This window comes from Perca flavescens, chromosome 9, assembly GCF_004354835.1.
Source record: "Perca flavescens isolate YP-PL-M2 chromosome 9, PFLA_1.0, whole genome shotgun sequence".
NCBI classification, from domain to species: Eukaryota; Metazoa; Chordata; class Actinopteri; order Perciformes; family Percidae; genus Perca; species Perca flavescens.
Window position 1 is genome coordinate 12,283,853 of NC_041339.1, and position 15,227 is coordinate 12,299,079.

At 40.0% G+C, this 15,227-nt stretch overlaps 1 protein-coding gene and 1 long non-coding RNA gene across 3 annotated transcripts; one reads left to right on the forward strand and one right to left on the reverse strand.

Annotated features, from left to right (window-relative positions):
* Positions 1 to 4,176: 4,176 nt before the first annotated feature.
* LOC114560943 (cytochrome P450 2J6) lies at positions 4,177 to 8,901 on the reverse strand. Its single transcript, XM_028586570.1, has 9 exons — positions 8,710 to 8,901; positions 8,106 to 8,271; positions 7,859 to 8,011; positions 7,622 to 7,782; positions 7,299 to 7,475; positions 7,067 to 7,205; positions 4,756 to 4,943; positions 4,512 to 4,653; positions 4,177 to 4,414 (listed from the first exon to the last, which is right to left on the reverse strand). The coding sequence occupies exons 1-9, from the start codon at positions 8,899 to 8,901 to the stop codon at positions 4,239 to 4,241; spliced, it is 1,494 nt and encodes a 497-aa protein (XP_028442371.1). The 3' UTR covers positions 4,177 to 4,238.
* Positions 5,188 to 8,480, forward strand: LOC114560945 (uncharacterized). Of its 2 annotated transcripts, XR_003693286.1 has the most exons (3): positions 5,188 to 5,571; positions 6,168 to 6,388; positions 7,887 to 8,480. It is a non-coding gene; the product is annotated as an uncharacterized LOC114560945 (long non-coding RNA). The 2 variants fall into 2 exon arrangements; XR_003693285.1 differs by lacking the exon at positions 7,887 to 8,480 and having other exon boundaries at positions 6,168 to 6,552.
* Positions 8,902 to 15,227: the final 6,326 nt, after the last annotated feature.

A 15,227-nucleotide genomic window follows, 5' to 3' on the forward strand; every position in this document is an offset into this window, starting at 1 on the left:
TTAGGCCTAGTGACGGACTGGCCATCTGGAATCTGGGCAAATGCCAGAAGGGCTGCCTCCCTATGGACCCCTATGGGCCATGCCAGGGCCGTTAAATCCTTTTTCTGCATAAGAATATGGATTAGCCTAAACTTTGATGGATGGATTATGTAAATAGATCCCATGTTGCAGTAGCTTCATGTAGTTTAGTAGCCTATTCAGTTTTCAAGGAAAATGTTAATAGTGATTTTCATTTCAATAAGCTGCTTTTGTGTTAACGTCAATTTTTACATTGCTGGGGACACTCATGTTGATTTGAATTTCATTAAGAGACCTAGGTCCACATAACCTATATTGTGAATTTTTGGGATTTTGTTCTGTTAGTTTGGGCCATTTATTAATTGAATTTCAATTGGCTATATGATTGGGCCTCTTGTGCACGCCTGTGTTAACGTGCGCTTGTTGCCCGGTGTGCGCTGATGCGGTCATCTGTTGACATTTCCGAATGCCTTCTTACAGTTGCTTAAAGGTGCCCTGCCACAGAAAACTGTTTTTACTTGCATTTTTTCAAATATGTTAGGTCCATATGTGTTTGTGTTATGTTGTGAATGTGAAAATGAACTGCTACCTCCTCTGTCAGCTCTAGCCACTGAAAAGAAATAAATAGAGAAATCAGGCCAATTACAAAAGCTGGTCAGTCTGAAATCATGTTACCTACTACTCATTACTATTCATGAGCTCGCCCAGTTGCGCTGGGTAAAGGATGCTGATAACCAGGCTCTCATTGGCTAGCTGTTACCCAATCAGAGTCAAGCATCTTAACTCGTTCAATATTAATGACAACTGGCACAAATTGAGCTGAGTATTCCTGCAGGCTTTCTATACCACGCTAGAATGGCTTGAAACAAGGTAACCATGGTAGAACTTCAAACATTAGACAGACATTAACCTTGCTGGTTAAATTTAACTCGTTGGTAAATCACATTTTTCTTTGGCACGAAAAAATTTGTGAAGCCGTCTCTGACAGAGCTGTATACCAGTTTCTGTGTAGCGGTTAATGTTAGCCCTTTTAACACCTCATCTGCCTTGTCACCCATGCATTATATTAGTATGTTCACCTGGTTAGCATCTAATGACTTATCTAGGTCACTAGCCACTCTGAAGTGCTCAAACCATCTTATCCACTTTTGCTTAAGCAGGAGGTTGGGGAGGGTCATTCTGTTCTTGCCCACGTTGCTCGGCAGCTTGCTGTCCTCGTTGCGAGTGCGACATGCTTGCTAAGTTTGCTTGGCTTGAGCTTCTCCCCTCTTCCTCCCTCTTCTCATAAAATGTTCGCTATCCTTTCACTTACTGTAGCAACACTTCTGACACCATGTAGTGTTGGGTTCTTAAGATATCAAATAAAGACGCACCCGGGTAGATTTACATGGCTTAACTTTATTCACTTCCCCAAACTATCCCCTACAACCCTTGTGATTCCTCTCCACTGCCCCCTGGTGCCCAGGCAGTGTAACAATGTCTTATACGTTACAACTGATCATGATTACGGTACAAAGGACTCTCAACAAACACAGCTTGATTGTAATTTTAAAGAAAGGTTGTGCATGAAATCAAGGACAAAAGGAAATGTCTTACAAACAGTGTCATTATTACAAGATTTTTTTTAAATATAAAAACAACTTTTATTACAAGTATATTACTGGCAGAGAGAATAAACCGTAGGCCTACATGAGACAATCAAACAAGGTGAAAGGTTAATGAAAAATAATTACAGCTTTCTCTCCTAAAGCGTTCTGTTACAATAGACTGTAAAAAATAATGGATGGAGCAGTGACGTTTGGCAATTTGGCAATAGCCATCTTGTCTTTTTGAAACCGGACGTGACAATTGTTGGATAAGAGGGTGAAGCTTTTAAGGATGACACGGCTAATAATGCGTTCCATTTACCTCAGAACTCAGAAGCTGGAGCCGGAATGACGTCATGCGTTTCTTTCTTCTTCATTCGTTTTCAGATTGTTTTTTGGGGCTTTTTCCTTTTTATTATAGCAACAGTGGATAGACATGAAAGGGGTAGAGAGATGGGGGATGAACCCAGGCCGCTGCAAAGGACTCAGCCTACATGGGGCAAGCGCTCTTACTGGGTGAGCTAGAGGCCGCCCCAAATGTGTTCCATTTACGAGTCAGATTTTCATTGTTTTCATTCACTCTAGCCCAGTTAGCCATTGTTAGCAATACTAGTTGATAACAAGACATTACGCCGTTTGTTTGTGCATACAAACAGCGTAACATGTCCAAAGATAGAAGTTAAACATGCCTGTGTGAACAACTGATTTAGTGAGACACAAATAAGACAGAAGTGCTTATAATTATTTGTTACTACAGCTTTCACAACTGTTAAAGCCCCAGTGTGTAACGTTTGTAGTTCATTATGAAAATCTGTATTGCCCTTCACAAACTTACCACACGTATTCAAAATCCAAATTTCAGGGGGGGTTCTCCCTAGGGAGGTCCGGGGGTATGCCCCCCCGGGATTTTTTTTTTTTTTAAATAAACCATTAAATGGCACTTTCTGGAGAGTTTTTTGCAAAGAAATGGAGAAATCGAGTCTTACATGATATGTGCAAAACTGCAAACTTTGCATTGTTGTAGTATCAACAGGTATTAGGGCATTTAGCATTTACATTACTGTTAATCAGTCATCACTTGATTACACATTGTATTACCTTGTTATGATATAAGAAGTGACCCATACAATGTGCCAAACATAATGTGCCACATGAAGAGACGGTGCAGCATATGACAGTAGCAACAGCTGAGAAGATTTGGGTCTATGATGACCAGGTCCACCTCACACAAACTTCTTCTCCCATTCTCTCTCTTTACTACTACAACACACACACACACACACACACACACACACACACACACACACACACACACACACACACACACACACACTAGTGGTTCTCAGTGTAGGGACCAGGGACCCAAAGTTAAATTAACATTGGTCTACCAAAGGGATCTACCAGGACCACTGAAATTCTAAAGAAGGAGAAAAACTGATTTACATACATTCTAATCCTATTTATAATCCTATAAATCCTATTCTAATCCTTATTCATGTGAATCATACATTAATTCATTTTAATTCATTTATAAACCCCTGGACTTCAATAGCTCAGATGTGTTACATCAGATTTCTGCTCATGTTTACAACTTTGTGCAAATTCAAAATATAACTCCTCCCATCTGTGTTCTCCAAAATGTGGAGAGTTGTAATATAGTCTGCTGTGCATATTATTGCTCTGCTGATATGGTAGTATCTCATTCAGACCGTCTGACAGACACAGAGGACCATTTGGGTCTCTGGTCTCTGACAAAGTTTAGACGTGGCTGTAGCCTACGCTGTTCTTCATCGGAGGTAGAGCACGGATGCAACGCGTCACTGCCCACAGCAGAGCGAGTCCACTAAAATTAACTGAAGTTGCTACACTTATCAGCCTCGTTGCTCACCTCTATTTTGACAGAGAGAGTGGACACAAAGCGACGGACGGGTCTGTAATACTCAAAGCATACCTGAAGCCGGGGAAATGCGCCTGGGATGGCTCGTGAAGAAATGTTAAAAAATTCCACAGACAGGGAGTGCTCTTGAACCCCCTCACCGTCTCTGAAAGCATAACTAGTCGATCACGAGCGGCTTGACAGGTAGATCTATAGATCTATAGATAAACTCATCTTTCAGGCATTTGACCGACCGGGTTGCAATATTTTTTCCCACTATGGCCACGCCAAGACCCGCCCTTCAATAGCATTCACACACTGCTATTGGCTAGACCTCCAGGTACTGGCGCCGTTCATCTGCATGTATAGCATAAATGTTCCAAGAAGTAAAAACACAAGTTTGGCTTTTTTAATGTACAAAATGCCATGGATATGCCTTGATTATGATTGACAGGTGGCGTTTAGCCACAGCCTACACATGACCTTCTTTATCGTCTTTTCTTAAAAATAAATGGGACAATAATTTACTAAATTGACGTCTTCATCTTTCATCTTGAAAAAGACTTCTCTATACAAGCCGGCTTCTTTTTGCAACCAGTGCCCCCCCTGCTGGAACTTAAAGAGAATGAAGGTTTAAGGCAATTCTGCATTAGCTTCACTTTTCAGACTTGGAAGCTCCATCCATTCTTTTTACATTCTACAGTATGTTTGTTACACGTTGTGTAGATGAAAAATGATTCAGTGAGATATGGTATAATTCAGCGAGTCTTGGTGTAAACATTGAAGGAGTGCGGTACACGTGTAACTCCAGTAACTCCTTCTGTACTTAACTCTACTCCATCAGGAACGGAGAAAGAGAACTTCTGTAGTAAACCAACCAAAAACAGGAACAGCTCCATTTTGGCGAGGCCTTCTCCGAGACACACGCGTTTCCCTAAAGAGTCCACAAACACACATTTGGTGTAACAGCTGAGAGTAGAATTTATATTCTGGTTCAGATTATGCGTAAAATTCAGGTGAATGTGGTTTACCTGCAGAGAAAGGCAGGAAAGCATCTCTTTTCACAAGCTTTCCCTCAGCATCTAGGAAGTGTCCAGGGTTGAAGGTGTCTGGTGTCTCCCATTCAGTCTTGTCAAACAGCACAGAGGTCAAGTTGGGCAACAAGGACGTACCCTAAAAAAACAAAAAGATCCATAGGTTAACACCAATTAATTCATAACTCATATTACAGAGATAATCCTTTTAAGACTGAAAATGACTGTGTACTAAATGCACCTTGGGTATGATGTAACCACCCAGTGTTGTGTCTTTGGCAGCCATTCTAAGTCCATTGAGAGGAACAATGTTTCCCATCCTCTGGATCTCATGGATGACAGCGTCGGTGTAGGGCAGGTTAGGTCTGTCGGCCATTCTGGGCAGTCGGGTCTGTCCGATCACTCTGTCTATCTCTGCCTGGACTTTGTCTAGAAAAACAAGAAATTTAAAGGAATAAAGCTTGTAGCAACAGGCTGAGAAAAAAATTCATGTGAATGACATCTTAAGCCCAAATTATAGTTTGTTTTCACTGGTGTGTTAAATTCTGCTGAAGTTGAATTTGAAGGAAATAAAGTGGCCAGACACATTGGCGCAGCCTCTGTGCTACAAATGGTAGTGCAGCAATGTACTGCCCATGTGTGCAACACGTCCTCCAAGCGCATAGTATAAACAGAGCTACTACACGTCCGTGGTTCCCACAGCTGTCCTTGTACATGTCTGTTCCTTCATATAATTAAGTGCGAATTGCTTACATGCTAAACGAAGATGATGATGAGCATGTTGGCATTGGCATTGTGAAATGTTAGCATACTGACATAAACCTGTTAGTTGTGTGTTAGTGTAACCCATATAGAATATGCTGTCACTAAAGGGTTAACTAGTCGAGTGTCAAATTACATGATGCCAGTAGAGGGAGAAAACAGTAGAGAGAAAAAACAGTAAGATATCTAGTCAATTCTAATCAGGAGTTATAATTTTGTACTATTAACTCGAGGACTGCATTGTGGGAGACACTTTTCTGTTGTTCTTCACCGTGTTTTCCTGCCGAAACCTCCGGTGAGTTTCTGTTGTCTCAACGTGCTCGTTAGCTTACCATATTGCTAGCTAACATGAGGTGATGCTATCAGTAAACACTATTAGGTTTTAAGATCTCAGGCTATTATAAAAAAAAAAATCTGAGTGACATGAGAGTATTGTAAGATGTTTATATTGCACTTAGCTCATAATGTGTGAATTTCGTGTTTTGCTGAACTCAGCATTCAGCTAAGTACTGTGTTCTAAATGTGTTTCACTGAGGTATAATTACTAATGGGGAAATAATGCATTTATTTCATGTTGTTTAATAGTTTAATAGCATACAGTTCATTATATGTTATGATTTAAAATGCATTAATCCTGTAAGGAACATCATTTATTTAGGAAAAGAAATGCTATTGTTTAATTTTGTACCATGTTTTGACCAAAGTATGGTCTCTAGTCAAACAGACTTGTATGGAGCATAGTCGTGGTGTGATTTGAACAGTTCTCTCATAACCATAGCTAATAGGTTTAAATTTGTAACTGGTTTATTGAGAAAATAAAAGTAAATAAGGTACTATATGGAAAAAGAAGAATTATAACTGTTTTTATCTATTCTGTACTGCTACGTACAGATTGTTTTTTTTTATCCTGGATTTAGTTTGGTTCCAAACCATACCGACTTCGATAGCGAGCCTGTCCCAGTGAGTGATATTCCACAGAAGGAACGTTTGGACGCAGTGTGGCCAGCTGTGTCGGATTCTCTTCTGCGGTGTGACTGAACTGAATTGGACTGAACTGGATTCCATGGATTCCAGATAAGGAAACTTGAATGTGTTTTTGGTTTACAACCCGGGTAGAGTGATTTTCTATTTTTCCAAGGACAATTTATTTAGCTTTCCTCATTTCTACTAAATGAAATAGCTCTATTTTATTTTGGGGTATTTTCTAATGTAAGGTAAAATAATTCTGTGAATAGTGTATTACACTGTGATTGTGTAATAAACCTGCAAGCTGTGAGTCTTGTCAATTACTGTTCAGAGCCTAGGTAATAGATATATACTGTAGCTATCATTCTAATTCCAGTTAGAGGTGCTACATTAGCAAGCTAAAACACGTGGAAACATAATAATGCATAGCCCTAAAACTGATCCACATTCCACTATAACACAAGTTGGATACTGTGCTGATACTGCTTTGGCCTAAATAACAGAAATATAGTTAGTCTTAAACTGACATTTGGATATTTGACTTGGTAACGAATGGAAAATGGATGTGTGTTACACACGTAACGCATAACATTAGCTTATTGTCAGGATTCCATATTCTTCCCATTTCCGCTGATTCCTCATGCCTGCATTCACTCTTGTTTTCAAAGTTTTTCCGGTCCAAGAACCTAGTTATGGGGTCTTTACCATGTTGGTAGTGCATACTACCACACACAGCTTTTAAGCTTTTAGCTTTTTTTTGTTGCTTGCTGAACCTTCACGCGATATAAAGTCATTAGAGAGCAAAGAGTTGTCATGTCACCTACTCTGAATATCAGGGTTTTTGATAAGGAAAACCAAAGCCCAGAGCAAAGTAGTGAAGGTTGTCTCTGATCCCGCCACGAATAGATCCAGAGTGCACATGGCCAGATTGGTCTCAGTGAAGCCCAGATTAGTCTCTTTGTGCTATTCAGAAATGCAGAGAAAATACAGTATTGAGTGTCTGGTAGATTGACAGGAAGGGCTACACAGTGTTGTGCAGTGCAACTGTTAACGTACATTCTCCATTTCAATGATGAAAGCATCAATGTAGTCCCTGGGATCGCTGTGGTCCAGGTCCTTCTTATGACTTTTTATCTCCTGACTGATCCAATCTAGGATGGCGTAGTTGTAGCTGAATATTTTGTTGTGAGGACCTGGCAAGTGCTTCATCACTCCAGGGAATGACTCATACAGCTGCTCAGAAGAAAACAGTACGTCACATTTCATCACCCTTTACATTTTGTGAAGAACTTTGACCACAGACATGGGCCTTGCCAACAATCCCACCAGAATGCTGTGCCTCTGAACATGATTGAACTAAATGTATATTAATGACTTACCGTACCCCATACAGAGCCCTCCAGCCTAACAGTTTCAGACATATACTTCAGCATGGTCTGGAAGTTGTGGTCGTTGTAGTCAAACCGTTTCCCGAACACCAGCTGGCAAATGATGTTGGACACAGCATTGTTGAAGAAGCCTGCTGGATTGAAAGGTTCACCTGGAGGAGAGAACGCCACTGTTTAGACAATGCTTTACTGCTGAAGAGATGCTCATTATGAGCTTATTTTGCAAACCTTTCTCCTTCTCTATCTCCTCCTGCAGATGTCGGATCTCCTCACAGATACTCTGCTCCATGGTACCTTTGCCCAGGCCAAAACTACGTAAGGTAGACAAGGCAAAGCGTCGCTGTCTCTTCCATGTTTCACCATTGCTTGAGAACAGACCACCTAGATGCAAGCATGCAGAAGAAATAGAGTTAAGGACTCAGGGGAACTAATTCCTGCATAGCATGAGACAAGAGAAAGGGAGAGATTTGTACACCTGAGTCTCCTGAGTATAACCTGTCAACCATTGCACTGTATGGTCGATCCACAAAATTCTCAGCTTGTGTCACTATGGCTTCCTTCACCATCTTGTACCCAGACACAAACACCATCTTCTCACCGCCAAGGCGGACACTAAACACATTCCCATAGATGTCAGCCAGCTGTTGACAACACATTTGGAAACAAACACTAATGAATCACAACACACCAGTGTCTGCATCATGTACATTTTTTAATTGTTCAAAAACAAAATCTACAAATGCGCAATGAGGAACAAATGGGCAACCAGGTTAACAAAATCAGAATTTACATTTCTATTAACAATTTAACCACCAGATGTCAGTATCTGTCTTCTATATAAAAATAAGTAGTTTAAACACAACTGCACATTTCCTGAAGAGTGTAAACAATGTAAAGTACATTTACTATGTGAACTATTAAAAATAACTGAAATGGCTCAAGCTTTTTTTAGTACGTTGGCAAAGTATTGTTATTGTTATATTAAATGATTTAACATTTACATAATACACATAATAGATTGAATGTATTAGAATGTGTCAAAACTAAATCACACAAAATATGATTTTATTATACCTTACCTTAGTAAAATAAATTTGCGGATGTTTCCTGTCTACACTGAAGACATTTCCCACAAGGGGAAGGGGCAGAGGTCCTGGAGGATAATTTGGAGGATTCCTAAATTTTAGGAAGTCTGCTATTAGGATAAATATAAAAATAAACAGGAAAAGCCCTTTCAGGTCAAACCCCAGCAAAAAATGATAAAGCCACATTATTAAAGGAAGTTCAATCTGCAGAAAAAGTAAGATCTGATCTTTTCAAGACCTTACACTGCACTACACACTACTAACATTACAGACGACTTAAAAACAAAGGATTCCGCACAACATTGGTTGTGACATTACTTACATAACCAGATAAAGACACGCCTACCTTTACCTTGGCGAACAAGATCTGTGTACTTATGATTAAGTAACAACAATCTCAGCTTAGTAATATGATAACACACACAAAGTAACCTTGGACTTTGGAAATTGATCATGTCAAGAGAGTCAAGCCAACAAAGTGCTCTTGGAATAAAAGGCAACTAACAGATCTATTGTGCAGTGGCATGCAATAAAGTCACCCTATCAGCCAGGACGAATCCAGACAACATAGAACCAGATTGCCATAGTTCACTGGTACTGTTGTGCTGTCAGGCTAAGCAGCCAAGCATACGCCAAGTTAGTTTTTAATTCTCATACATATTGAATGGCTTAGTCAACATTGTAAACACAATTCTTTTATTCTCTATCAGGAAGGTATCTATGAAATCTCAAGGTTTGCTGAGGTCCAGAGCCAACATGGCCCCTCTATCTCTGCCCTGATAGATGCCTCAAAACATTTGGAGTTGCTAAAGAAGCCATTGGGAGGCCCCAGCAGGGATATGTTGCAGGGATCCTTTTGTCTGGCACAGTGGGAATGTTGGATTTTTTTAGATAGATAGATAGATACTTTATTCATCCCAAGGGAAATTTTAGGCATCCAGTAGCTTAGACAACCATAACACAACAAACACATACACACATATATCTCACATACATATAAAACACTCACAGAAAATTAAAGAGTTATAAAAATCACTCACAGAAATTTAAAGAGTTAAAGGTGCTAAGGTAGACTGTGTGCAATGGTGGTAGTGCAAAAGAGAACAGTGTAGGGATTGATCAGTGCAATAGCCTATTATTAAATATTAACTATGACTATGAAAAGACAAGAATGTAAACCTGATAGAATAAGAATTGCTTGACAGAAAATAAATAATAAAATATATATAAATAAAATAATATGTTAAGAACAATATATAACAGGGAATAAGTTATAAGATGTAGATGTTATGATCAGAGTCCAGATTGTGTAGGAGGGCTAATATAGCCCATAAGACAGTCAGGTGTACAACAGACAGAGATATAATGGTGGTATGGGCTGAGAGAGACAGGCTCATGCTCATTGTCCATGATCGCCAGCATCCTACTCATGGTCCGTTTCTCTGCAGTTGTTCAGTCGCCCAGCAACTCTCTTCTTAATTCTGCCTCCCCAGCACACCACAGCATAAAACAGGACACTGGCAATGACTGACTGGTAAAACATCCAGAGGAGCTTACTGCAGACATTGAATGACCTCAGAAGTAAAGCCTACTCTGCCCTTTCCGATACAGCGTATCCTTGTTGGCTGACCAGTCCAGTTTGTTGTCCATGTGTTGACCACCTCCACATTGACCCCTTCAATGGAGACTGGTGGCATATGTGGCTTAGATCTCCTGAAATCCACCACCAACTCCTTGGTCTTTGTTGCGTTCAGCTGCAGATGGTTTAGCCTGCACCATTGCACAAAGTCATCCACCAGGTTCCTGTACATGTCCTCCTGTCCATCCCTGATACACCCCACAATTGCAGTGTCATCCAAAAACTTCTGCATGTGGCATGACTCAGAGTTGATGCTGAAGTCAGAAGTGTACAGGGTGAACAGGAATAGTGAAAGCACAGTCCCCTGAGGCTCTCCGGTGCTGCAGATCGCAGTCCTACAGCCTAACTGTGGTCTCTCCGTCAGGTAGTCTGTCCAGGATACCAGGTAAAACTAGACTAAAATGACGAGACTTTTAGTTGACTAAAACTTGACTAAGATACCTTGAGTTCTCTTTTGATTAAAAGTAGACTAAAATGACGAGACTTTTAGTCGACTAAAACTTGACTAACAAAAAAAGATATGTGAATGACTAAATATGACTAAAACTAACAAGGACATTTGGCACAAGACTAAGACTAAAACTAAATAAAAAATAGGTGACAAAATTAACACTAGTGCCAAGTGTGCTTAAAGGTCAGAATTTCCATTTATATTTACAATTTCACCACCAGATATCAGTATCTGCCAGTTGTTTCACATTTCATAAAGTGTGTGAACAATTTAAACTTGCATTTTTGAAGTTGGTTAAGAAAAATAATTGTAATGGCTTTCAATTATTCATTTATCTATTTATTTTAGAATTCAATTTACAAACAGTCAATCATCTCAGTTCGTAAACATAAAATTTACATAAATAAATACACGTGACATATTGTAAAAAGTATTTATTGAAACAAAAATAAATATAATAATTCATAAATAAGGAAGATATTAGAGTAGATATTAGTTATTAACATACCTTTCTTTTTTGTTACCAATTTAAAAAACTCAAAGTACATATCAATTTCAATTTGGAATAGTTTTAAACATGGAGTTGTTTTGGAAAATGTTGCTTTGTGAATATGGAACTTACCTAATAAGTTAAAAATATTTACAATATTACACATGTTGCTATCTTTACATTCAAAGTAGATGATAACATTTTTCGCTTAAGTGTGAATGTGTGTGTTGTTTTAGATACTATATCATTTTCAAAGTCTTTCCAGAATCTAATACAGAATGAACAACCATAAAAGATGGGTTAAAGATCCTTGTTCTGTCTTACAAAAGCTACAATCATATACATTTTGAGATCAACAGGTTTGTAGGGTATATATTATGCAGTATTTTCAAGTGTAATTCTCTAATTTTGTTTGTAATACAATATATACAAGGAACAAGCCAGGCCCTATGCCATTTAATATCAGTAAAATGAGAATTCCAGAAAAATGTCTTTAAATTTAGAAAGCTTTTTCTAATGTGCTTATTGGTACATGTGCTGCTCATAACATCAATACCCTTCATATAAAGAGTAAGAGTAAACCTCATTTACTTTTTAATAACTTTTCATTAATTCTGCCATTGGGTATAGATTTGAAAACGTTATCGGGAATGCCTTCTCTCTAAGAAAGGATTCATAGTTATTGGCTATTACAATGTCGGCTCAGGGAGGTGACCAATAACCCGATGGTCACTCTGACAGAGCTCCAGGGTTCCTCTGTGGAGAGAGGAGAACCTTCCAGAAGGACAACCATTGCTGCAGCACTCCACCAATCAGGCCTGTATGGTAGAGTGGCCAGACAGAAGCCACTCCTTAGTAAAAGGCACATGGCAGCCCACCTGGAGTTTGCCAAAAGGCACCTGAAAGACTCTCAGACCATGAGAAACTAAATTCTCTGGTCTGATGAGACAAAGATTGAACTTTTTGGCGTGAATGCCAAGTGTTATGTGATTGTAGCAGTATGAGCTTAGCTCATAACTACCTGCGCACTTCTGGCCAATCATAACGTCGGAGCCACGTATAAAAAAGGCCAGTAGCCCGCCCACTGCATTTCTTACTCGTTGGACGGGAGCACGCCGCACTTCCGGGTTGTGCTCACTGCTGTGATTTGTCTGTTCTGGTGTCAGGTAAGGTGGCGGTTTGGCTGCCTCTGCACTCATTTGTTAATCATTCGTGGCCGTTATTTTACTATGTATCAACCGTTTGTAGATCTTCGGCTGGCAGGTCCATTCCACCTCCTTGCCGAGGTAATGCAAAGAGAGTAGCACTGATAGCTGTCTGTGCACGTTGCATTCTTGGGGCGTCTTCCCTCCGGATCGATTCAAATGCTGTTTGAACGGTATGTGGGCTAAATGCGGTAGGAATTATAGTTTAGGTTTATTCTGTGTTAATTTTTGTTTTTAATTACTAGGGATTGGACTGAAGCTGCTGGAGAGTCTAGTTAGCCGGAGCATCTCAATCGCTGGCTGTTTGTTTTGCCTACACACGATTTTACTACAGACTATTTGAACTGTGGACTGTTTTTGAGACACACGATTCAAACATTCGCTGCCGCAGCTGTGGAGGCTTGCTGTGGGGCCACTGAGCAACTGTTGTTTGGCCACTGCTATGTGGGCCTGAGTTTTTAAAGGGGTTAGCCTCCCCTACCTTAATGGAGTGAATTAAGTTGTTTATTTCTCTTTTTGTTGTTTTTTTTTTTTCAATTTAGTTAAAAGTTACGTTTGTTGGTTTTCTTTTTTACTATTGAGTTTATTTTTCTATTAGTAGCTTTTGATTTGACAAGTGTCTTTTGTTTCTTTCATTTTGCTCTTTTCATTTTTTGTTAATATTTTGACTCTATTGTTGGGGAGTGAACCCCTCTTAAGTGTGTGTGTGTGTGTGTGTGTGTTTCCCCATTTTAGTTGCTGAGAGCTGAAGGTGGTGGTGTTGGTGTCCCTTTTCCTGTGTGCTGTGTCTCCCCGTTTTCCTTTGCTGTGTTCACTGTTTTAGTTTGCGTGTTCACGGGTGACTTTCCTTGGGATCCATTACCGTCTTCGTTCCCTTCTCCCCCTCCACTGGTAAGCCTCAGCCCTAATTATTTCTTCCCCTTGTTTTGGTGTGAATGTGTTTTTAAATTGATTGTTTTTAAATGTATTGATTTTTGAATAAAAACAAATATATTGTTTTGAAAGTTGAACCTCGTCTTTGGCGCCTTTTTGTATACTGACCTGTGTGACCTTAAATATATCAATCTTGCAATTGGAAGTAAAAATCATTCATTAGTAAGTAGTGGTTCCAACTAATTCTCTGGACGAAATTCCCAGGGTGGCGTTGTCGGTGTTCGATTTTGTCAGCTCTCGTGCCGCCACATTATGTTATGACACCAGTCCCCGCTCATCACCTGGCCAATACCATCCCTACAGTGAAGCATGGTGGTGGAAGCATCATGCTGTGGGGATGTTTTTCAGCAGCAGGAACTGGGAGACTAGTCAGGATTGAAGGAAAGATGAATGCAGCAATGTACAGAGACATCCTGGAAGAAATCCTGCTCCAGAGCGCTTTTGACCTCAGACTGGGACGACGGTTCATCTTTCAACAGGACAACGAGCCTAAGCACACAGCCAAGATATCGAAGGAGTGGCTTCAGGACAACTCTGTAAATGTCCTAGAGTAACCCAGCCAGAGCCCAGACTTGAATCCCATTGAACATCTAGGAAAGGATCTGAAAATGGCTGTGCACCAGCGCTCCCCATCCAACCTGATGGAGCTCGAGAGGTTCTCTAAAGAGGAATGGGCGAAACTGGCCAAAGAGAGGTGTGCCAAGCTTGTGGCTTCATATTCCAAAAGACTTGAGGCTGTAATTGCTGCCAAAGGTGCCACAACAAAGTATTGATTAAAGGCTGTGAATACTTATCTAGATATTATATTTTCGTTCTTTATTTCTAATAAATTTGCAAACCTTTAAAAAAAAACTTTTCGTGTTGTCATTATGTGGTATTGTGTGTAGAATTTTGATGAAAAAAAAATAATTTAATCAATTTTGGAATAAGGCTGTAACATAATGAAATGTGGAAAAAGTGAAGCGCTGTGAATACTTTCCGTATTTATGTACGCATTTACAGCATCGACAATTTTTTTGCCAGCGTTCCTTACGGTTTTAGGAAGCAGCGAATGTATTGCGTTTTGCATGCAAAACCGTGTCTGTCTTCTTCATATTTATGTAGAATTATAGTTTACTCTTCTTATGTAAAATATGCGGCTCTGGTAGGTGTTTGTGATTGGTCATGTTGTGCAAACACCGCCTCTTTTATGTGAACGCGCTGGATTGGGAAACCCTGGGTTGATTGAACTAGTTGTTAACCACCATCGTGACAGCTTATGCGGGACCGCGGTTGTTAGGTTAAGGCCCAGACACACCAACCAGACAGCCGACCCTCGGCAGAAAAGGCAGTTGGACTGATCAGTCGCCCTGAGTTGGTTAAAAAGTGCCTCGGAACACACCAAAGCGACGAAACCATAACAGCAGGTGGCACTAATCTGTATTGTCGCCCAAAAATGAAAACAGCTGATTGGACGAACGCGTCACGTGTGTCTGGTTTTTCCGGAAATTCAAAGAGACTATCATGGCGGCTTGTTCAGAATACGATCTCATATTGTACTAAAATAGTTCACCGAAATGTGTTTCTGAAAATATTTTAAGAGAGAAATAGGCCATGCAGTTGCTGAATCTGTCTTCATTTCAGATCGACAAAGACCAGTTTAAAAGATTTTTGTCAGATTTTGAGAGACTCTAGTCACGCTCATTCCGCTCCCCATTTCAGGGTTAGCACTCTACCAATCAGATGGGTCATTTGAGTCCGACTGCCAGCAGTGCCCGCCATCAAATCAGCCAAAATGAAGACCGACCTCACCAG